This window comes from Neofelis nebulosa, chromosome 7 (genome assembly GCF_028018385.1).
Source record: "Neofelis nebulosa isolate mNeoNeb1 chromosome 7, mNeoNeb1.pri, whole genome shotgun sequence".
Taxonomy (NCBI): Eukaryota; Metazoa; Chordata; class Mammalia; order Carnivora; family Felidae; genus Neofelis; species Neofelis nebulosa.
The window spans coordinates 37,331,192-37,355,354 of record NC_080788.1 but is presented as its reverse complement, the minus strand read 5'-3'; the positions used below and the strand labels follow the sequence as shown (position 1 = coordinate 37,355,354).

At 51.2% G+C, this 24,163-nt stretch overlaps 1 protein-coding gene across 5 annotated transcripts in view; it reads right to left on the bottom strand.

Annotated features, from left to right (window-relative positions):
• The window catches only part of ANP32A (acidic nuclear phosphoprotein 32 family member A), a 39,937-nt gene that overhangs the window by 12,815 nt on the left and 2,959 nt on the right, over nt 1-24,163 (bottom strand). Inside the window, exon 1 of one of the 5 annotated variants that reach the window (XM_058737260.1) lies at nt 23,875-23,976. The exons of 3 other annotated variants lie outside the window; for them this stretch is intronic. In XM_058737260.1, coding sequence (XP_058593243.1) covers nt 23,875-23,961 — 87 coding nt within the window. In that variant the 5' untranslated portion in view covers nt 23,962-23,976. Of the gene's footprint in view, nt 1-23,047; nt 23,072-23,874; nt 23,977-24,163 lie in introns of those variants that run through there. One more of the 5 variants, XM_058737262.1, reaches the window with a different exon arrangement.

Here is a 24,163-nt window from a genome sequence, read left to right as displayed (position 1 = left end):
CAGGTCAAGGACCTGGCTGGCTGAGGACCCTGACTCTGTCCCTGAGGGCCGCCTCTGCGGAAAGAGGAGAATGGGATCTGTTTAACTTGTGAAGTACAAACCCCAGCCTAGAACACATTCCTTGTGTGTGTGTGTGTGTGTGTGTGTGTGTGTGTGTGTGTATTTCGGGGGGGGGGAGGGACAGGGGGCTCCAAGTTCCTACACTGACCTAAGTGGGCCCTCCACTCTGACCTCTCCTCAATCTCACCCTTGCATCACAAATCGAGTTCAGGCCCCCCTCCTCCCCAGGAAATCTTCCCCACACCCAGCTCTGAGCATCCCAGGGCACTGAGGGCAGCTGCCACATGAATCATTTAATCGTGTATTAAGCATCCGATCCTCCTAGAGGTCAGGGACTGTCCTTCCCCATAATCAGCCTAGCGGGGAGCGGACACCAGAGCAACTGCTTAACAAATGTCCTGCTTACCGTGCCAGGCACAGCACTAGGTGCCGGGAGTACAGAGTGAGTCAAACTTACAGTGTCGCGGGTCCCCTACACACTGAATGAACCCGACCTCTTATAAACAACGTTTTCCACGTGCCTTGTGTCCCCCAGGAGGCAGGCCAGCTGCGCACGCTCCTTTTGACCTAACCCAGTGCTCTGCACGCCAATCTCTCGCCTATTAAAAAAACCCTCCCTCCACCAAGGGTGCTCCTATGACACTGTTCACCTGGGTAGATGCTGAGGGGACTCAGAGGCAATGGTGAGCCGGTGAGCCGCAGCGGGGTCCCTGCCAGCAAGAGGTGTGGTGGCGGCTGGGAGGAGGCAGACGGCTGGTAAATAACCTCAGAGCAGCGTGCCAGGTAGCAGGCTGAAGGCTGGGACAGAGTGCATTCTTCAAATGCCTCTGCCCCAGCAGGACAGGCATGTTAAAGGAAGACAGAAGGGACCCAAGAAAGGGGATGTACTATATCAAAGCCAGGACTGGCTATATCGTTGGCAGGGCTTCGTGCAAAATGAAAACATGAGCCCTCTTGGTCAAAAATTATTAAGAACTCCAAACCCGCGACAGCAGCGCATTGAGCCCAAAGGAGGGCCCTCCTAAGCACAGGTCACATGCCCGTGATCAGCTGGCCCTGATTTAAATGGACAGCTTGGGCCTAAAACAGAGCCCTCTGAAGGCCAGAGCCAGAGAGAAGGAAGCTTTAGTGAGAACAGCTCTTTATTTTCCCAGCACTTCCGGAGGCAACGTGGAGAGGTGGACAGAAGGCAGGCTCTGGAGTCAGAGAGACTTGGCTCAAGTCCACATTCTCCACTTGCTAGCTCATCTCACCTCTCCTGAGCTTCCATTTCCCCCAGTGACAACAGTGCCCATCACCTAGGGCTGGATTAAGTGAAATAATGAATGCACTTAGAGCATTCCCAGTTTGGAAAAAGCCACTTGCCTTCTCCGTGATCCACAAGCCACCTTTACCATGGTGTCCACAGCCATGCCACAAGAATGGGAACAAAGGCAAGCCGCCACATCTGAGCCACCAAAGCTGTCTCTCATGGAATGCACGAAGCCTCTTAACATTCTGGAGAACTAAGGTAGTAGGCCCAAAATATACCCCTCTCGACCTTACATCTACACCTCTCGTTTTTGGCCTTGTTTCCCCCACTGGCCTCGAGTCTCGATTTTCTTTTCTTTCCCTGAGCAAGAATTCAACAAATATTTGTAGCTTTGGTTTTTACCTGTCCGTCCCTGACCAACTTAGTTTTCAGGTTCCAGTCTTGCACAGAAGAGGAGACTCAAATCAAATTGACCCCGTGTTTTTTTGGTGCTCATGGGTTTTAAATAGGTCAGCTTTTAAATGGGCCATCCCCTGCTGCAGATCCCATTTCTGGCTAGAAGGCCAAACTCGAGTTCTGCTTAACAGTCTTGTGTGGCAAGACCTGCCAAAACCCAGTCAGGTTCCATGGAGGGGAAAGTCAGGCTCTGGGAGAAAAGTCAGACATTTCGAAAGCTGGAAAGGCCTTTTGGGATCATCTAGGTCAGTGGCTTTCTGACCACAACCCACAGTAAAAATATATTTATACCCTGGCTCAGTGCACACATGTCCTGTGTATACAAGATATGCACACCAAAACGAAACGTACCCTATTACAATTACTGTTTTCTGTTACATTAAAAAAAAATCTTTTTTAATGCGATTTTTTTAATGCGACCCACAGTTTGTAAAATGCTGGTCAAGTTTAGCCCTCTTTTTTTTTTTCCAGAGGAAAGAGCAAGGTCCAGAGTTGGCCCAGAGTCCAGGAACCTTGAGCTGGGTGATTCTTCTGTCAAGCTACCCCATACCACCCCTCTGAGCAGAAATCAGAGGCCCCAGTGGAAGACTGGGGAATCATCCACATAGCTTTCGAATTTCTGCTAACAGGAGGATATTCTGCAGCCTCAGTGGTAGCCAAGACTCTGGCCTCCACACCTTAAAGATCTTTTAAAATCTTAACTTAAGGGGCAGGGTCCCAACACTACCTTAAAACCAAAAAAAAAAAAAAAAAAAAAAAAAATCTCTCCAAGAAAAAAAGCATCTGAGTGTCTGGATTTTGTTTGTTTCCTACAATAGAGCTCTGAAGGCACGGGTGGGAGCACATGGCTGCGGGAAGTCGGTGACGCCATCCTTATTATTTTAGGGAACCGTGGAATGCAAGCCGAGGCGCGCTGCAGCGGTAATTAAGCTGTCGGCCAGGGCCCGGGTAATAGGGTAAGCGCCGGCTGGGGGAGGGCCCGCATTAACATAAACCCTGTGACTGGCTCCTGCTCCGCCTGGAACCGGCTCCCTACCTCCTCCAGCGGGTGCGGGGAGGTCTCGGTTTCTGCCTCGGAGACAGAGAGGAGCTGGTTCCGCTGCGGATGCTTCCTCCAGCCAGAAGGACAGACTCGCAGTAACCGGAGGCGGGTGGGGATGGCTGTAGGACCTGGGCTTCCGGCTTGTGGCATGGGCCCCGCTTGGCGAGTGAGCCCCTGGCACAGCCGGGCCTCCTCCCTGATGTTTCGGCCCTGGCTTTCCTCCCCTAACACCTCATTCCTCCCTCTAGGGCCAGTCTACATTCTACTCCCCTTCAAGACTTGTCAGTTCCACTTCCCTGACCGCCCAGCCCCTGCCCTAGCCCTGTCCACCTTAAGCGTATGGGAAGCAAAGTATTCCCAGAGCGGCAGAAAATAGGGCCAGAAGGCTGTTTGGACCCAGGACGTGGGGAGGGGGTGTCTTGGTCTGACTTTGCTGGGGGAAGGCAGTGTAGTGGGAACAGGGAGAGATGAGGTCTTGGCTCCGGTGGATGATGCGATCGGTTGGCAACCTAGCAGGCTACATCTTCTCCATGGTTGTCCCTTCCCACCTTTAGTGGGTACTGGATGAAGCAGGAGTTTGAAACTGGCCCCAGAAGGTGGTATCTGAATGGTGACCAGAAGGAGGAAAGAGGGACAAGAAGCATGAGGGTGCTGATCAGGCAGTCAGATGACCTGGACCCTGGTGCCCACCTTGCCAGGGACTTGCTGTGTGCCTTGGGGGAAAGCCACATTCCTCACTGGGTTTCTGCCAGCCCCCTAATTCACACACTGGACAATGGAGCCTGAGCACAGAGAGGAGATCCTTTCTAGCTCCAAAATTCTGTGGGTCCATCTACTTTTAGTCCCACTCACATCCAAACTCAGCCTCTGTTCCTACGAAAGGAAGTGAGAGATTTCATGGACCAAAAGAGCTCAGGAGTCATCACTGAGGGACGCCAGAAAGGAAATTTGGGGCCCCAGGCAATTAATGAAACACAAAAATCAATCGCGTAGTCTCTTAAAACACACCAGGGTCACAAAAACAGCCCCCAGAGGCCCAGGGTGCTGGGTTCCAAATGCAGCAGTCTGGCATCGTCCCATCTGATGTCTGCCTTTTCCCAGGGCAGCAGGGAGCAGGCACCTCAGCTCACGGGGTCCTATTCCCTGCTCAACAATGCTGCGGTTCATTAAAAAACCACACTGTTCACAATGATCTTATTAAATAGCCACAGCACTGGCCCCACGCAACAGAAAAGCCATGAGGAGATTGAAGGGGAAGGCCCAGAGAGCAGAGGGGTAAATCCTGACCAATCTCCTAAAACGCTGCTTTGATCATGTCCTATCACGTCCCGTCACTCCTGGTCCACAGACTTTCATGGCCACAGGGACCGCAAAGCCGGAGAAGGATTCCCAGCCCCCCAGCCATCAGTGCTCCTGGACCAAAAACCCTGTGCCTCTTCCCAAGGCAGCTTGTCCCCACCTCACCTCTCTGCCAGCCTCCCTGCCCTGCAGCAAACACGGTGGCACCACCTGGCATTTCTTCCCTATATGACAGTTTACAAAGTGCTTCCCCAGGCATCACTGCATTGAATCCTCAGACAACCGGAATTCTACTCATCCTACTCGTCTCCCAGGGAAAGTGCTCCTTCCACCAGGGTCCTCTGAGAGCTGCTGCCCGGCCACAGAGGGCATCTGGCAGTTCTTCTTCCTGTGATCTTTTCTCCAAACACAAGCTTACCAAGGGCTGAGGTCTCAGTGTTCCCCGCTGGTGCCCTGCCCAGAGGGGCTGGCTTTCAGTAAATACTTGCTAAATGGTCAAACTGGAACGGGTCACTGAAGCTAGAGCAAAGAATGGAGTGGGGGGGGGGGTGGTGGCGGCGATGGCTCTGAAGAATCTTCTAGATCCTAAAAGGCTAACTAATCCCTAATTCACTTTCCTTTTTTTAAATTTTATTATTATGTTTATTTATTTTGAGAGAGAGAGACAGAGTGTGAGTGGGGGAGGGGCAGAGAGAGACAGAGACACAGAATCTGAAGCAGGCTCCAGGCTCTGAGTTGTCAGCACAGAGCCTGATGTGGGGCCTGAACTCACAGACCGCGAGATCATGACCTGAGCTGAAGTTGGACACTTAACCAACTGAGCCACCCAGGCGCCCCCCCTAATTCACTTTCTGAAGCAAACCATCCCATTAGTTCCACTCCTAGACAAATCAACAAGCATGGCTTCCTGGGCCCTCTGTCCCAGCTGACTGATGTGGTTGATCTGGACTCCTGAAATCAGATTCAGGGACTGTCAGCCTGGCTGACAGCAGGGGCACCTGTGGACAGCAGGGGCAGTCTGATGTGGAAATGCCACTGGAGTCCTCAGGTCAGCAGAGTCCAAAAAGAGGGCAGTGGGCCCAGTGTGGACCTTGACTGCTACCCACTCCCTGGGGACCCCCAAGTGGAAGAATGGTCTGCAAAACAAAAGTCAATTCACTTCCTCAGATCCACGAGCTGGCAGGTCAACCCTCTGCCCAGCCCAGCCCAGCAGCACAGCCCATCTGAGAGGACACCTCAGTACCCAGACTCAGACTCAGAGGCTGGGACGCGCGTCCCACAGCCTCTGGACGTGCCTCAGCCAAATTTGCAGCTGGCTATTAAAAAGTACATCACAGAACCAAAGGACCCCATCATCACCACCTCTAGGGAACCACCGATCCTCTCCAGCTCCTCAGGCAACTGATGAAGCTCTGTGAAAACCAACCCAGTGACTCACCCAAGGTCACACAGCCCATTACGGAATCAGACCTTGGGCTGTTCTCAATTCTCCCACACCCTAAAGCACAGGCCTCTCCGTGATGAACTCCTGGAAGCAAGAGGAAACAAAGGAGGAAAAAGAAAACAGCTGTGAGGAAAGAGCCCCATGCCTGAACCTGGCCCTCCTCCCTCCCTCCCTCCCGCCTCCACACACACACACACACACACACACACACACACACACACACACCCCCAGCAGGACCGGAAATGCCGAAGAGGCAAAGAAAGGCTCAGTGGCCTCAGAGTCGAAACTCTCGACCTTGGCCTCCTTCCCTGCCACCTCTGCCCAAAATGACAGTGGCATTGGCAATGACAGAAACAGAGCAAGTAGTGCGGTGTGGAAGGCCTCATGTCCAACCACCAATAGGAAACCGCTGATTTGGGCAGAAATGGGAACCCATCATGCAGAAGAGCCTAAAGCTGGGGGCTGAAAGTTTTTTCTATCCAAGGCCACAAAGCAAATTAGCCAAGGGTCACACATGAGAAGCAACTTAATCTCCGTTCTTTCTCCTTGAGAAAAATGGGACACGTGCACCTTAGCCTAAGCCTGTAAATGAAAGGCTATGGTAAAAGTATTTGCAATGGAAGTGCTGAGAAGTAAGTGTTAGCTCCCCCTGTCTACTAAGTGGGAGGGCAGGGATGGGAGCAATGGCAGGAGGGAGAGGGAGGGAGGGGGAAGCGAGGGGTGGGCGGGAGATGGAAGGCAGAGGGACAGACAGACACTGAGGAAAAGACACAGGCAGTCAAAGGCGGGAGAAAGGATAAAGTTGAAGGCTCTGCACGTTTTGCTTTACTTCCAGAGTTCCACCCTCTTCACGTGGATTTTGGAGACAGAACTTTATTCATGTTTACTATCTTTTAAAATAGGGGACAGGGTGGGGCACCTGGGTGGCTCAGTCAGTTGAGTGCCCAACTTCAGCTATGGGCATGACCTTGCAAGTTCATGAGTTCGAGTCCCAGGTCAGGCTCCGTACTTACAGCTCAGAGCCTAGAGCCTGCTTTGGATTCTGTGTCTCCCTCTCTCTCTGCCCCTCCCCTGCTCTCTCTCTCTCTCTCTCTCTCTCAAGAATAAACATTAAAAAAAAATAAAAATAAAATAAGGTACAGGGGCACCTGGGTGGCTCAGTGGATAGAGTGTCCGAATTCAGTTCAGGTCATGATCTCATGGTTCTTGAGTTCAAGCCCCGCATCGGGCTGGCTGCTGTCAGCTTAGACCCTGCTTTGGATTTTCTCTGCCCCCCCCCCACACACCCATCTCTCTGTCCCTTCCCTCTTGCACTCTCTCTCTCAAAAATACATCTTAAAAAAATTTTTTTTTTAAATGCCAGAAGCCAAAACCAAAAACAAACCCTTATAACCTTTATGATTCTTGAAGAGTCCGAGAGGGGCTCAATGACTAGAGACAATGTAAAAGTGAACCGAATGCGTTCTGTCTCCCAGACGAGGTCATCCCAAGGCTGTGCTGACAGCAACAGGTCAACAAGGACCGAGGCTCCTTGGGCAGGGTCTCTATATACACTCTGCTCCAACGGGACTAAATCTTGAATTCTGAAACTTGAGGCAGAACAAACTTGAGGAAGGCACCCAGGGTGGGAAGGCCCCTGACAACGGTGGCACCGGGAGAACCATCAAAGGGACCGGTGATGTTTTGGCCGGAGGGTGGGGGAGAGCCTTTCGACAGCCATCTTTTTCCAACTATCTTGAAGGAGTGTCCTGTGCACACAGAAGTGCGTTTATTCCGTGCTCTCCTGTGCTTCGAGAACGAAGATCAGTGTGCAGGAATTACAATGAGGCAGTTTTCGGCCCCACGTAAACTATGAGAGTGTTTAAATCATTACAACTGTCCCAGAAAAGAATAGGCTGCTCTGAAAAAAACAAAAAAAAAAAACAAAAAAAAAACAGTGAGCGGTCTCCCTAAGCATACAAATCAGAGGCCTCTAAGTGACCATCTGCAGAGGGCTCTAAACAGGGCTGAACAATTATTAAATGGAGTGATATTGTATGATGAAGCGCTGCAGAGAGACAAGCCTTGGGTCTTTTCGCCTTTAAAAAAGAGGCTATGATTTGCTTCTTTCCTCTTTAAAGAAGTGTTACTTGTTTAGGCCACAGGGCAATTTACAATTTACCCGTTCAATAATGTGTACAGAGTATCTATTAGATGCTGGGCACCTGTGCTAGGCAGACGTTAGGGATACCGTGCAAAGCCCAACTTGCCAGGCTTCGTGGGCTCGCACATCAGAGGGGACGGGGGTGAAGCAGGAAAGTGATCAATGTAGTCTGTATGTAATATGAACAGATACCATAAAGAGAAAACAGCAGTAGTGGGGAGGGATGCCACTTTCCTATCCAAGGGAGTTTCCAGTGGGGACTTGAAGCCACGGAAAGAGCTTTTCAGGTAGAGGGAGGGAACAGGCAGGGCAGAGACCCTGAGCGGGGAGCATGTGTGGCTCTTCTGGGAAAGAGGATGACAGAATTTGTGGAAGAAGGGAAGGAGAAGAAGAGGAAGCGGTGGCAGGAGAAAGGGGTGGCAAGAAGGATGCTGTCACATCCACCCTTACACACGCCTGGGACATTCTGCACCTAACTTGTGGCAGGGCGGTGGGTTTCACAGGCAGTGGAGGTCCGAACTGTTGGGACCACAGCAAAGGGGGTTAAGACCCAATGTGTGACCATAAGCCTGAGGTTTCCACTGCCCTTCCATAAAGGCGAATAGTGAAGGAGGCTTACTGAGGACTGTGCTCAGCTGACTGTTTCCAGGTAGAGACTGGCCCACACCACACACCTCCGGGAAATCTCCTGTGGCGGAATGTTCTGCTTACAAGCGTCTGGGCTCATGAAGAGCATCACAGAAAATCTGGTTTAGTTCCAGGCTCTACCACTTAGGAACTGTGTGGCTTTCGTTGCGCAAGACTTCACTGAGACTCCATTTCCTCATCTGTGAAATGGGGAGAGTCCCTACCAACCCCACACGTCTGAGGGACCAGATGAGGTAAACTGTGCAGTCCTGGACGGTATGAGGAGGAATTTTACACTCAAGTTTCTCACCCAAGACTTCACACTCCGGAGAGCAGAGATGAGATGTTATGTAGCTCTGACTCCCCCACGCTGCCTTGCACTTAGCTCTCAATTAATGTTTGCTGAACTGAAAAGCATTAAAAATAACCTGGGAAAACATTCTGCCATTTTTTTTCCTTCCTATTAAACTGCAGCACTTTGCCAGAAAGCTCCAGAACAGTCTCTCTTCACTGTAATCCTCCTGTTTGAGGGAAGAACCAACTGAGTCACACCAGGGCAGGGTGTTCAGAGGATAAACTGCCAGGCACGGGGACAGGAACAAGGCCCAGACCTCGGCAGAGGGCTCCTTGCTCTCTGCATCGCCCCGGCCTTTCTCAAACAGCCAGAGCTGATCCAGGTCGAGGCCACCAACAGAAGGGACTGCAGACCGTCCTAGGACCAGGTCAGTGTCTCCTGGAAAAGCCCACAAAAGTCAGAGATACACACAATATACACAATGTGATGAAACCTTGCTCTAATCCAATCACCTCGTTGTTCGGATGGGGAGACGGGTTGCCCGGACAGACAAAATAGCGAGTCCAAAGTGACTTCCGTTATTTTTTTTCTTTTTAGTTTTTTGAAGAAGTTAACATTCATTCTCATGGTTTCAAAACCAAACAGCAGGGGCGACTGGGTGGCTCAGTCGACTAGGCGACCAGCTCTTGACTTCAGCTCGGGTCATGATCACACAGTTCATGGATTCGAGCCCCACATCAGGCTCTATGCTGCCAGGGCGGAGCCTGCTTGGGATTCTCTCTCTCTCTCTCTCTCTCTCTCTCTCTCTCTCTCTCTCTCTCTGCCCCTTCCCTGCTCATATGCTCTGTCTCTTTCTCAAAATAAATACTTAAAAAAAAAAAAAAAAAAGCATAAGATAAACAGTCAATTCTCCCTCCCATCCTGCCTAGTTAACCATCCCACCCATTGAGTATATCCTTCTAGAATTTGTTTACACATACACAAATTCAAAATCTTATTTTTCTCCCCTTTACCCAAAACTAGCGTATATTAGCATATTATATACTGATCTTTGCCTTTTTTTGTTTTTGTTTTCCATGAAGTTCATGTGACATAGTACACAAAAACCGTTCTTGTTTCTTATTTGCACCGTTTGGAATGTGCCATCATTTTTCTTCACCGGGCCCTTACTGATGAGTATTTGGGTCGCTTCCAATCCTTTTCTACATTAATGTTGCAATTCAGATAAACGGGTACATATGTCATTTCTCAGAGTCCTACAATGGAAAGGCTTCACCACTGCACCTGTGTGGACAAGTTACTTCCCCTCTGCTCGTTCAACAATGCTTAGAGCCTACCAAAAACGCCAAGATGGCACCGTACCAGGCACCAGGGACCCAATGATAAAGGTGTCCTTGCCCTGTGCCCCCAGATTGGCCAGTCTGGAGGGAAAAGCAGAAGGGACTGTTAGGACACATGGGGGCAGTTTGGCGTGCCTTGAGGGCCATCTAACCTCAGGGGGCCAGTTTCCCTGTCTGGTAATGGGTGTCCACATGCATACCTTAGGGGTGTTCTTGAGGATAAAAAAGTGTTGTTTGCCAAACACCGAGCTGGACACAAGGCTTGCAGTAGGTGCTCTGTAAGGGGGCAGCCTGACTCCTTTCCCAGAAGGGGTCCTGCCGATGGCCAGGCTGCAAGGGGTTCCAGGGAAAACACACCGCCAGGCCCGTTCCACAACCTCCTACGCTCTCTCCTTACTCGAGGTCAGAATACGCTGCTGTGCGGTTTTTGAGGCAGCACCTAAGCCCCTAATTGTCTTAGCCTACTTTTACCGGAAAAGAATTTGGTCTTCCCCCACTTCTCAGACCCTCTTTAGTACTCTGAGGCACCCTAGGTAGGCTTCTCATCTGTGCGCCCAGGCCCTCGTGGTCGAAGAATGTCAGAAACACGGAGACGTGCAAACAAGACTGGCACAGAAAGGCAAAGGAAGGCACGTGGAAAGCGGATTTTGCTGGGATTTCCCCGACAATGCAAAAAAATCACTTAAGGGGAAAAATCCGAAGGAGGGGCGCCTGGGCGGCTCAGTTGGTTAAGTGTCCGACTTCGGATCAGGTCGTGATCTCACAGTTCGTGAGTTCGAGACCTGTGTCTGGCTCTGTGGAGCCTGCCTGGGATATTCTCTCTTTCCCTCTCTCTCTGCCCTTGGCCTGCACGCTCTCTCTCTCTTTCAAAATAAATAAATAAACTGAAAAAAAATCCATGGGAGAAAAATCACTGAACCTCACATCTACTTCATTCACTTTGATGTGTTCCATATCACAATAAAATATATTTTTTTTTAATTTTTTTTTTTTTTTAATGTTTTTTTTGAGACAGAGACAGAGCATGAAAGGGGCAGGGTCAGAGAGAGAGAGGGAGACACAGAATCCAAAGCAGGCTCCAGGCTCTGAGCTGTCAGCACAGAGCCCGACGCGGGGCTTGAACTCACGGACCGTGAGATCATGACCTGAGCCGAAGTCGGACGCTTAACCGACTGAGCCACCCAGGCGCCCCTAAAATATATATATTTTAAACCAGATATGTTGGCATCATATGTCCATCCTCCTAGGGAAGACAAATGCAGCAGATTTTATAGAAAAGAGAAAGAAATGAAAGTCAGGAATCTAGAGCATTCTCATATTATCAGCAGCCCCAAAGTGGCTGGGAAGATGGGGGAAATCACAGTTAAGATTTGAGGTTATGTGCACAGCTCTGAAGTCAATGACCTGGCTTTGTACCCAAGCACAGCTCCTCAGTAAGATGTGACCTTGAGCTAGTTGCTAAACTAGCTTTCTGAGCCTCAGCTCCCTCATCTGTTAAAGTGGGAATAATCCCACTCAGCTTGTAGCATTTTTTTACACAGATTAAATAAGAACAAATATGGTATCTGGCACACAGCTACTCAACGGTTAAAAGCAAACAAAACACATAAAAAGATACTACATTTTTCTCAATACTTAGTAAAAGGATGAAAACCTAGCTCCTCCTTTTCAGAAGCCCAAACCAGAACAGTGGTCTTCAAATTTATCCAGCCCCCCTAATACTGGGAAGCCGTTTCCCTAACAGGCTAATTAATGAAGTCTTACTTCACCAAAAGCTCCTTTCAAATTCACGCAGGACACCTTCTTCTAGATGAAAACTATCAGCCAATTAAGGCTCTTCCTGGTCCTTGGGAGAAGACGTGGGTCAGGGCTGGTTCTCTGACCTGATTTTACAGTGTGTTTCTCCCTGAAAGTAAGCCTGGGGGGCGGGGGGGTGGGGGGCTCTGAGTCCTGCCTCACCATCTTGGGTCAGAGGTAAGGGCAGGGTCTCCCTAGCCCACCCAAAGGCACCTGGCCCCTCAAACCAGGGTGGGAGGGCTAGATGGAATCCAAAACGTAGCAATGGGACCTTCCAAGAAATTCTGCCATTTCAGAAAGAACACGAAAAATCCCACTTAGAGGTGCCAGGGTGGCTCAGTGGGTTAAGTGTCCAACTTCGGCTCAGGTCATGGTCTCGCGGTCTGTGGGTTCAAGCCCCATGTCCGGCTCTATGCTGACAGCTCAGAACCCAGAGCCTGCTTCAGATTCTGTGTCTCCCTCTCTCTCTGTTCCTCCCCCACTCGCACTGTATCTCTCAAAAATGAATAAATGTTAAAAAAGAAAGAAAGAGAGAAAGAGAGAAAGAGAAAGAGAAAGAGAGAAAGAGAAAGAAAGAAAGAAAGAAAGAAAGAAAGAAAGCAAGGAGAGACCAACACCAGGTGGTCAGCCCTTGCCCAGAGGGCTCACTAGCGGTTACAAGATGTGTTTAAACTTTGTGCCCCCCACCCTCTGACTCACACAGCCATAAATGAGAAAATAAATCTGCTATTGTTAGTAAACGCAAATTTGCAAGTACAGATCTTTCAAAGCCGGAGCCTCAAGAGAATAATAAGACCTTCTGGGATGAAAGGGGGGGGGGGGTCAGCTGGCCTGGGGAAATGACTAACGCTGGTGTGAGCAGAGTACTGGCCACTTATGTTTTGTCCCACTCTTCTATCACATCATCTTTCCTACTTATCACCTCACGAATCTGCACCTTAACCTCGCTGGGCCTCGACTTGCTCGTCAGCAGGATGATTCGTAGGTACTCTGAGATCAGATACTTTAGGTTCTGGTTCACGGGGGCCAGATGTCCAGTGTAGGTTACCGAGTGATTGCTCAAATGCCACCTCATCAGAGAGGCCCTCCGGGATCACACACCCCCTTTAGCACAGCTCTGTCTTCCCGGGGCTTAGCACACAGGCATCGTGACTCTTTACCGACCACCTCCCTCAATGGAATGGGAGCACCGCACGGGCAGCGCAGATGAGAAGTTTGTCTAGTTCACTGCTGCATCATGCAGAATGCCTACCCGGTGCACAGTGGTCATTCAATCAATATGTGAAATTGATGCATTGAATGACCCCTCCACAGTATTTGCTATCTGCAGAAATCACCCTCATAACTCTGGTGAACATCAGATGCTAGCCGGCCAAGTGCTGTTTATCACCAGAGACATCTGTGGCCGTCATAAGCCTCCCAGGGCTACTAACGAAGCATCTGCCCGAGACGAGTCTGGTTTGCCAGTACAGTGGGCACCTTGCAGACGAGGATCCCGACCTTGCTGGAGTCTATGGCCCCTGGTCAAACTCACAGATGCATTTGCACTTCCACTTTAGACACTCCCCTGTGGCCACTCCTGGCAGTGACCACACTGGCCGCTGGGACTGAGGGAAGGTTCCCAAGTGCCTACAGAGGCCAAATGCCTGCCCTGAACCACGTACTCCTTCACTGTTAAGAGGAGAGCATTCCACTTCTGCTGCCACGACCGCAGCTCCTCCACCTCCACCCAGAGGGAGGGCCCTGCTCTGGGAGAAGCCTCCCGAGACTCACAGAGCACACCTAAAAGGACAGACACACTAGCTCTACACAGGCACATCTGCAACAGAGCCGCAAACTAGACGGGGGCTAGGAGCACAGCCACTCATCATGGCGGCAGGCCAACCTCTGCAGAGAGGATTCTCCAAGCCTTCCAGACAAAGCTGAGGAGCTGTACCAAAGTGCATGCCTGCCCACCCTTCCCAGGCTGCACCCAGGGTGCACCCGAATCTCCGTAGGGAAAAGGAGACAGGCAGAAATGGCAGGAACGCCCCGGGTGACTGTGATGGCCAATTCCCGGCCCTCCATATGGAACAGGCCCCTGTGCCAGAACAGACAGATCCTTCCCACAGGCAGCTAGGCGGGAGGCTGGAGACACATGACATCATCACAGAGCCTTCCTGGGGCCCCCAGCTGCAGGGGAGCTGCCCCGGTCTCTGCAAACCCTCAGGTCTCTGCAAACCCTCAACGCCACCCTCAGGCAGGGGGAATAAAGAGACACGAACCTGACCCCACAGAGAGCTGAGCCACAGTGGACGTGAGGTGCCATGGAAATTAGCGCAGAGGAGAGCACAGCCGGAAGTCCTGGGGACTTCTACATCTTGACATCACCTGGGAGGAGGGACATGAATCGCACCCTTTCGTCCGGGTCAGTAGAGGAAGACTTCCTGGAGGAGGCCCATCGGGAGCTGTCTGAACGAAAAAGGCCTGACTGAGGCACACCTGGGGTCCTGCAGCCAGGAGGGGAGTTGAGAGGCAGGAGGGCCTGCGGGCAGAGCAAGTGCTCCAGAAAAGAGAAGCCAGGCAGAGAGCCCAGTCACCCCTACTCCACAGGGAGAGGGAGGCCCTGGGGCAGGGGTGTCTGCAGCTCGCAAGCAAGCAAGCATTCGGGCTGTCTCTTGCCCGGGGCTCCTCCAGCCCCCTCCCACCTGCTTGAGCAGCTCCAGGGGAGGCCTCCTTCTGGGACAGGCAAAGACAGCTCTCCCCAAAATTGCTCCGGCCACACACAGGCTCAGACACCGAGCAAGGGCCTTCTTCAGACAGGCTGCCCCCTCCCCAACCCTGTTCAAACACTCCTTCAAGCCTGGGCTGGTTAGAATCCACTAGCCTTCAGGGGCTATCCGCGACCCACACCCGGCACAAACATTTCTTTCGGTCCTGACAACAAGCCGGCGTTATTGTCAGTCACCATTTTACAGACGAGGTAGCTGAGGCTCAAACCTGCTGGATGTGCTCTAACAGTGGAGTCAGCGGCTCGGGCCCTGCCCGAGACACCCGACTGCTTGGCCCTGGGGTCCCGTCCTCCTTACATAAAGGTCCCCTGGAGATCAAGGAAGGGCCAAGTGCAGTCTTGCTCAAGAAACCTCACTCGACAGACACTCCAGTAGCAGCCCCGTGAGGTCCAGGTTCACGTGCGAGTGTGATGAGCCGGAATGTAGGCCCGTGAGGGGGCCAGGCCAAGGACCAGAGCCCGGCACCCCGGCGGCGGGGGGATTCTGGACCCCTCTTTCCCCTTCCCCATTTTCCTTCCTCCATTTTCCTCGTCTTCTACCTCCACTTACTTTACTTCCTCCTACCTGCTGTGGAGTTCTGCACCCTGCCTCAATGTGGCGGTTCCCAACTGTGCTTTAGAGCCCCCTTTAGAGCAGTCTAAAAATACACTGACTGGGCACCACCCTCGGAGACTGATTCTGTAGCTGGGTAGAGCCTGGGAATTTCTTAAAATGCTCCCCTGGTGGTTCTGATACACAGCTGGGGTTGAAATCTGCCTTTCTAGCCACATGCATTCTTTCCCCTGTCCATGCTCTATCTCCCCAACCCCACCACAGAAACCATAATTCCACTGGTCTGCAACCCACTCCCTACCCAGCTCGTGTACCACCCCCCTCCCCCGCCCCCCCTTCCCCCAATCCAGAACATAGGAACTGCATTCACTAAATTCAAGCTGCTACCCAGATACTTACATGGCATTCACAGAACTCCCTGCATCATTCTGGATGCTGGGCACACAGGCCGTGTCAGTGAAAGTGGGCTCCCCTCACCCTCCCTTCACAGCCACGCCATTTGGGCCTGCTGGGGAGGCCAGCAGCTACAGAAAAGTTGGTTACATAATGGGGGATGAGGGCCTCCACGGGATGCATGCCCCTGAAGAAATCTGTAATCCTTTTAAATTTACTATTACAGGTTCTTGCTTCAACCCGCCCCCTGCGCGCGCGCGCGCGCACACACACACACACACACACACACACAAGCACACACACGCACACTCTCTCTCTCTCTTCCTCTCTCACCACCACCCCCCCACCCCCCACTTCTGAGGGACGCAGCAGAATCCAGTGACCTGGCCCTTCTGGACACTTCTGACGGCAGAGTCCCAGCACAATGTTGCTCACAGAGACACCACAGGCCTTTCTCGTCCAGACTTCACTCTGGCCCTCCATTCCTGTTCTTCCAGCCCGCAGCAGAACCCTGCCTTTTCCTTATTCCCAGCCGGAGGACAACTAGGGGGGAAAGCCTCCTCACTCCCACTCTGCTAATGGAATCCTCTCACCTCAGACATGTCTGAGCCTCACAAGACATCTGCAGAACAGCCCAGGGGGTTGCCTTCGCTGGACCCTACGGGATGGCCTGAGAGGACTCTGGTGGGTCTGTGCACACGGCCTAAGCAGACAGCACCTACTAACACAGAGCAACGGATGCTTCCTCTGCTGGGGATCTCAGGCAGAGCCCTGCACCTTCCCTGCTTGTCAAAGAAGGGTAAAGAATGCTCTTCACCCCTAACCCATCACACACCAGGGCTGGGAAGTTCTGAGTAAGGAAAGAGTGCTTGGTAAGGTACAGGCATTTCTCGTATGGCATGAACTTTTGTGACCAAATTAAAAATAAAATAAGCCACAGAGTAGAGCGGTAGTCTCCTAACACAATCCACTGACATGCAGGAAGGAACTATTTGGACCTTGAAAAATACTTTTGTGTTATTAGTTTTTTGGTGTTCTGCTTTGCTGTGTGTGAATAATCCACTAAACTAAAAGGCAGACAAACTAGGGCTGAGGTTCAGATGTAAAAACCGGAAAAATCGGAGAAGCACAGGGCGCTAAGAAAGTGTGAATCACCCACTCAGAGGAAGAGCTCACACTCACCCAGGGGAGAGCTGGAGGGGAGGGGGTTGGTGGGCAAAAAACCCTACATTGTTTCTGATGCTTTGTTTCAGGGGCTTGTGCTTGGCTTTCCAGAAGGCGATGAAAATGACAAGAACACGCAAGGACCCTGGTTTCTTCATTCACCTTCATTTCTAGAATGCCCACCATGTGCCGAGTGCGGTGCTGTGCTCCGAGAGCACACAGTGACGTGTACCAAAAGCAGGGCCTTTAAATCATGCGGCTACACAGGGGGACAGAGATGCTAATTAAAACACTCACATTCGGGAATGTATAATTACCAACTGAAGCACTGTGAAGGAAATTTCTGTAAGAGTTTCATAACAAAAGAACCAGACCCAGGGCTGAGGAGGGTGGAGGGTGAGGGAGCTGGTGGAGACAATTAGATGCGAAGTGGTGACGGTGGCTGTTATGGCCTGGAGTAGATATGCAGGAATAAAGGCGGTGAGTGAGGCCAGCGCTGTGGCAAGGCGGTGAGGGAAACGATGAGGGCAACCAGTGGCCAGTCCCTGCAGAACCTTCTCCTAAGAACACCACGTATTTGAAGCACAGCGACACAATTACATCCACGTTTCGGCGAGAGCATGCTGGCTCAAGTCTGAAGCGTGGCTCGAGGGGGCTGTAGATGCAGGGACATCAGCTGGCAGGGAGTAGAGGATGGTATTGTGAATAGACAGGACTCGTGACGGATAGAAGGTCGCGGCGCATCTAGGGGAGGACGGAGGTTACAGAGGTCACGGGTTCTTTCTTGGGCATTTGCTTGTGGGGTGATTTGGGGACACTCAGGTGGAGACATCGGGTGGGTCCCGAGCTTAGCCAGGAGTCCAGGGCGGGGACGCACACATCAGTCACAGAGCGAGCACGGTCCTTTGAGCTGTCGGTGCGGGAGGACACCACATGGTGTGGAGGGAATGCAGACCGAGAGGGCCCAAGGCCCGACCGGGCAAAACGCTTCGTGGCCACAGAGAGGAGGGCAAGGGACACTAGAAACGAGGAGTGACCAGAGCGGTAGGAGACATACTGGAGAAAGGGAGCGCGGGAGGGAACACATTTCATGAAGGTCAAGGGTGCAAATGCTGCTGAGGAGTGATGTAGAAGACGACAGTGAAGTCTCTTTAGAGCTGTTTAGGAAGCAAAGCAGACGGAGGAGGGTTGAGGTGTGAGAGAAGTGAGGGAATGGAGAAGGTGGTTCTAGACAACTCAGGAAGTCTGACTGTAAATGGGAAGGCAGAGCTAGGCAGCAGCCACGGTGACACAGAATCAAGTGAGGTTTTCTGCTGGCTGGAAGATGGGAGAAACACCACAAGCCTGAAAAGGTCCGAAGGAGAGGAGCAGCTTAGGTGCCCAGGGCGAAACACCGAGGACACCTGAGCTGGGCACAGATTCCGGCTAGGCATTTCTTAGGAAACCAGGCGTCACTTTTCCATGAAGAAGGCGGGGGTGGCCAGCAAGGGGGCAGGCTAGGAGGGCGGTGAGGAACAGTGCCGTCGCCCCGTCCGGGGGAGAGAGAGAGAGTGGTGACCCTACCCTCTGCACAGACTACCTGGGACCCATGGCTGGAGCTGCTCCGTGATGGTTGGATGTGCAGCTATACTCACGTCCAGAAGCCACGCGTTTACTACTGAATTGCTTGCTCGTGGGGAAAAGACTTCTGCCAAGTTAAGAATCTCTAGCTTCTAACCTCTTTTCTCACTGAAACGAACGTTACTTTTTTATATAATGTGTGTTGTTAATGTATGGGTTTTTTTTGTTGTTGTTTTTTGGTTTTTTTTAAAGCGAATGCCAACTATGCGGTTCCAGTAGGACAGAGCATAATACCAATGACAGTTCTGGTTTCCTGAGTGCTTACCGTGGGGTAGGTACTATCACATCGTCACGTTACAGAGACAAAAGGAGGGAGGCGCTGTGAGGTGAAGGGGCTTGCCCAAGTGCCATGGCTGGAAGTAGGGGAGACAGGATGCACCCCCCCAGGCAGGCTGGGTGGGAGCAGAAGCCAAAGGCACCCTCCTCACCCTCTCTCCTCCACGCTGGAAAACGTGGAAGCCAGGCCCCAGGCAACCTGCACAGTGTGTGGCACCTGAAGGATGGAAGGCACTGGGTGGTGAGCGTGGAGAGAAGGGGGTGGAGGAACAGGCTTGGCTGAGGGCCACTGGCACAACCAGGAACCTTGGAAGGCATCCACTTGGGGGTAGGAATTTAGGATAAGGATTCCTTAATGCCATGAGAAGGTTTGGGGTGGGAAAGAGCTAGAACTAAGGAGAGAGTGTGCAGTTGGAGAACATGGGACCCAGGGACGAGCGGCTTTTTTTTTTTTTTTTTTTTAGTTTTATTTATTTTGAGAGACAGAGAGAGCCCAAGCAGGGGAGGGGGTGGGGGTAAAGAGGAGGATCTGAAGCAGGCTCTGTGCTGACAGCAGAGTCCCACGCGGAGCTCGAACTCACTGAGACCATGACCTGAGCCGAAGTCAGACATTAAAGGACTGAGCCACCCAGGCTCCCCTCGAGCTGGCTTAAAAGCTGGAGAAATCACTATTGACCCTCAACGGAGGGAGTTCACAAAGCTACACATGGCATTCCCTCATCCCCCCAAATCAAACCACCAAATATTTGAGTGCGAAGGAAGCTCAATACTCATCTTTTAATGTCTTTCAAACAATAACAAGTGACACGATCAATTAATGGGTCAAAGCCAGCACACTTTTTTTAATGAACAGAAATGTTTTACATGTAGTAAGGAAGCGTCTTCTCATTCGTTGGTAGAACATATGCACGTATATACCTACCGGGTAGTGGTGCAAAACATATCTGTACTGTTAGGATCAAGAAGTTTGAAAGCCACCAATCCAATTCAATACTCTCATTTTAGAGTGAAGGAGACAGAGAGGCCCCAAGAAGCCCAGCAACTTGTCCAAGTTAGTTAATAATAGCAAAACTGAGAACAGCACACAAGTCTTTAATAGCCCTCCGCTAATTTGCTCACCAAACCGGAATCTCCAAACGCAAATATCTCTGGGAAAGACAGCCTTGACTTTAATCCACATTAGGGTGATAGTGGAGGAGTAAGCTGATCTTTTAGATCTGCTGCCTAGGGCAAGTTCTGGTAGAGAAGATAGATGAGCGTCCCAGGGCAGCCGTGGGGCTAAAACAAAATAAATGCGAGTGGATACATGGGGGTTGCAGGGTGTGGCTCGCTGGGCACAAGACAGGGACTAGTGTGGGAGGACAAAGATATTTTATCTTGTTTACAGTTTTTGTATGAACAAATATCATCAGGACAACTGGTTCTATGGAAGGAGGCTGTTTCCACGTCCGGGCAGGTGGCCCAGGGCCACGGGTGCTTGGCTCATCTTGTTTCAACAAATTTTATTAAATGACAAGTTCTGAGTAACAGGTGCCTTCGCAATTCTCCATCCCTGCCCAACTCCATCTCTTTAATGAAAACATCACTGTCGGGTATTTATCATGTGTACAATTGTATTTCAATGTAACGTAAGATTCTAAGATTCAAAGTCGGGTCCCTTTTTCTCTGTATTTGTGGGAGGAAAGCGGTGGTGATGCGGAATGGGTGGAGCGCACTTCCCCAGGAGCCGAGACAACTAGCTAGGGCAGGGGGTGGGCAGGTCAAAATGGGGTGGGGAGACACGGCAGTACACATCTGTGAGGGAGTGGCCGCCTCTGGACAGCAGAGTAACGAGCCTCCTTTTCGTCTCAGAACTCAGGCCAAACAACTGGGCCAACCAAGCTCATGTGACCAGGGCTCCTCACCACTCAGCAACAAGCTCTGTGCTCCCCTCCCAGGCGGAGACACCAAGGTAGAGGGGGCAGGCACAGGGGGGGAGTAGCCGATACGATATCCATAAAGGGTCACTAACAGTCCCCGAGTTTTTTATTTCAACGTGGGATCATTCATTCAGACGGAGGCTCTGGGATGGCCAGCCCCCAAAGCTCAGTTAGGTGCCTGTATTACAAATAAAGATTGTGTAAGTCTAGCGTAAGTCACCTTGAAAGGCTGGTGGTGCAAAAGCGGCCAAGACGGGGACCTGGGTCTGCAGTCGGCTGTCCTTAAAGCATACGCCAAAGTTGTGGGGACTGAGATTCCTCCCCTTGGATTTATCTCCTCCTCCCCTCAGCCTGGCCAGTCTTACTCCTGCTCCCTCTGCTCATTAGCTCGGGCACAAGTGGCTAGAGGTAGGAAGAAGGCTCTGAAACTCAAAGCCACTTTGTTGAGGGTGTGTTCCCCAGGAAACATGCATGGGGGAGGGGAGCAGCAGGGCAGGACCAGAGATTTCAGGATTATCTGTGGCTTTCAATGATCTGTGTTCTGAGGGTCTGATGTCAGCCATGGAGGACACAGCTGCTGCACCTTCTGCCTCAAAGCTCCGAGAAGACATTTGAAATTGAAGAGTAACCATAGAACTACAAGATACACAACACCCTTTTGAAATACGGAGTATGCAAGCTGAAGAATTTTAGTTGGTTACACAGAAGAACTTCCTAGATAGAAGGGGCACTCAATTCTGAACTGGTAATGAGGACAATTTCTCTTCTGATGGAGGTTCTTGGATCAAAGCCAATTTCCACTAGGCATCGACTAGTTAAAGGGCACACACAAAAGAACTTGGAAACACTCCTAAAGCACCACCCAAATGAATGGTCTGCCACATGCTTAATAAAAAATTTAAGAATTAAAAACAATAAAATAAAAAAATCCAGATCCCAGCCCTCTCTTCCCCCAACTAAGAAAGGGATCACCAAGCTTTCTCTGTAAAGGGCCAGGTAGTAAACTTTACCTAGAGGCAAAACTAACAATACAACACAGGCACTTTTATAATGACAGAAAACAAATTTCCACAATTCTTTTATTGATGAAACTTAAGATCTGTAATAAATACAACTCGGGGGTCAGGGTAATGATGGTCTAACGAGACAAGTGGAATTCTTTTGGTGGGGGAGGATAACATTTCACATAATTGGAATTCAAAGTTAAGCGTTCCACATCATCAAACTGATTGCAGTATTTCTACGTACAGATTATTCTCAGCTCATGATACCAAAACAGGCAGCTGACCCTGAATTTGACAGCACTTGTGCTAAACCAACATCTAGGGGTGCTAGGAATCTGCATCTTACATGCTCCCTAGGTGATTCTGATGATGGATGGGCCATGTTTGGGACGTGATGGACTACACAACTCTCAAAGCCCCTAATTTCCAACCAAAGAGGCCTCTGGTTTTACAGTAGGAGGAGAACCCAACTCTGTTGCATACCGTGACCACCCTCACAACATGGGGGATGTCACACAGCTTTGCCTACCCTTAATTAGTCGTTAGGAGAGCTCAGTGAGGTGATCCATGAATTGTTACTAGTATACCACATCTTAGGTACAAAGGACATGCCAATTCTCTTCAGTTTTTTGGATGCAGATGGTGACAAATAAAAACAGAAAACGCATTCCATGCAGGATCCCATACAAACCACTGCCTACGAGTCTTCTCATTACTAAAATGTGTACCCCAACATCTAAAAGGACAGACTTACTTCAGCGTCAACAGATGTGATGTTCTAAACCAAACTCGGAAAGCGTATGGCTTCCCTCCTTAAAATGACAATTCAGAGCCCCCCCCCCCCCCCGGTCCTGACCACCCACCTCAGTATCTTCAAGCAGGAGGCCGTCCAGGGTTCATTTCAATACCTTAAATGACAGGAAACTCCATCTCTCATGAGGTGGCACTATTTTAAAGCCAGAGAAGAAAAATCTCTCCCCTTAGTATCTGATCAAAAAAAATAAAAAGGTGCTTCAGGAGACGGAACAGAGTAAGATGATGAGTATGCAGACTGGCTGTGATAAGCTCTCTATGCCTCAATTTCCCTGTGTGTAATATGAGGATAATAACAGTACCTACACCTCACAGTGCTGCTGTGGGGACTAGATTAATTGATCTGTATAATCCACTTAGAATTGTGCCAGGCACAGCATGGTGCTGTGTAAGCACTCGCTATTATTATTGTTGTCGTGGTGGTTGTTGTTGTCCAGAACTGCAGAGAAGCTCAAAGTTGTGCTCTATTATCTCTCCAAGACCAACACTATCGCATATTGGGCACCTGACGGCCAGAACAAGCCAGTTTTGTCACTTACTCATTAGACCAGCTCACTAGTCCCCTTTCAAAGATGAGGAAATGAAGGTTTAAAGAGGAGGTTAGGTTACCTGCCCAAGATCACAGGGACAGGTTAACTTACCCTACCTCTTTTTGGCCAGAAGAATTCAAACGCAGAGGTCTGTGCAGCTCCAAAACCCACCTTCACTATGGAGCCCCCAGACTCAAAACTACCAGCAGCAGCAGCAGCAGCAGCAATCCAGGAACAAAACATCACTGACCATGACCATCCGGAGCCCCAGCTCAATTTTCTGCCTGTGGATCCTTGGTTGGCTTGCATAAACTGGAGTTAATATCAGGCTGCATGAACCCAATTAGGCAGTAGTCTGGAAAACATCATGCGACGTATTCCAAAGGTCAAAGTTAAACCTGGCTTCCTGGGCAGCCTTTGCCAGGCACTGCCATCAAAGCTAGTCTCACGCAGACACCAGAGTTTAACCAGAGAGGTGCTTAACCAGCACTGACATCGGCTTTTAAAAAGTCCCGGAGAGAAGCCAGAGACGTGACGCAGAAAGGCGGTCGGCAGAGAGACATCGCTTACTTTTTAAAAAAGCAAACCTTATTCCCTTCTCTTTTCGGTTTAGGGTTACTACCGTGAACTGCCTTCCCCAGGGCAAAAATAAAAGGGGGAGGGGCAGTGGAAAACTGGGGTGGAGGGGGGGCCTCCCCTCGCAGACTGCAGGGCGCTGTAACACCCACCTGAAACACGGGGCGCGACCTACCTTCCCGGAGAGCCCAGCCCCGGAGGGCGTTTCCCCAACACATCGACAACTCGTCCCTCCCGGGTAAGCGGCTGCTGTCCTTGGCTCCAGTCAGGGCCGCTGGAGTCGCGCGCGCCCCCCTCCCGAAAAAGAAACCTCATGTTTAATTTCTCCCCCGACCCTCCTATCAGTTTCTCCGAAAGAGCCAACACCCGGGCGACCAGTACGTCTTTAGGGCCACATTTAACTACGTCTGAAAACGCCAGCAGGAGGAAGGGCGAAACACTGGAAAGAAGAGGGGGTGGGGGAGGTAGGGAGAGCGATGGGGGGTGGGGGGGAGCACTTGCGGGGAGGATCGTCGCCCTCCCTGGGCGACCGCCGCCGCGACGCTCCAGCCAAGCCTCAGGCCGTTGTCTCGGGGAAGAAAACCCCATCGGGGCCCACAGCACGACCGGGGGTCCCCGGAGCCGGCTTCCCCTGCTGCCTCCACGTCCGGGGCCGTCGGGGCGATGGCGCAAGACTCCGCACACCACCCCCACCATCCCCCCCCCCCCCCACATACACAGCGACAACAGCCACGGTGACAAAATGGCAGCCCGGCGCCCGGCAGTCGTGCCACAGGCGAGCAGGGCCCCG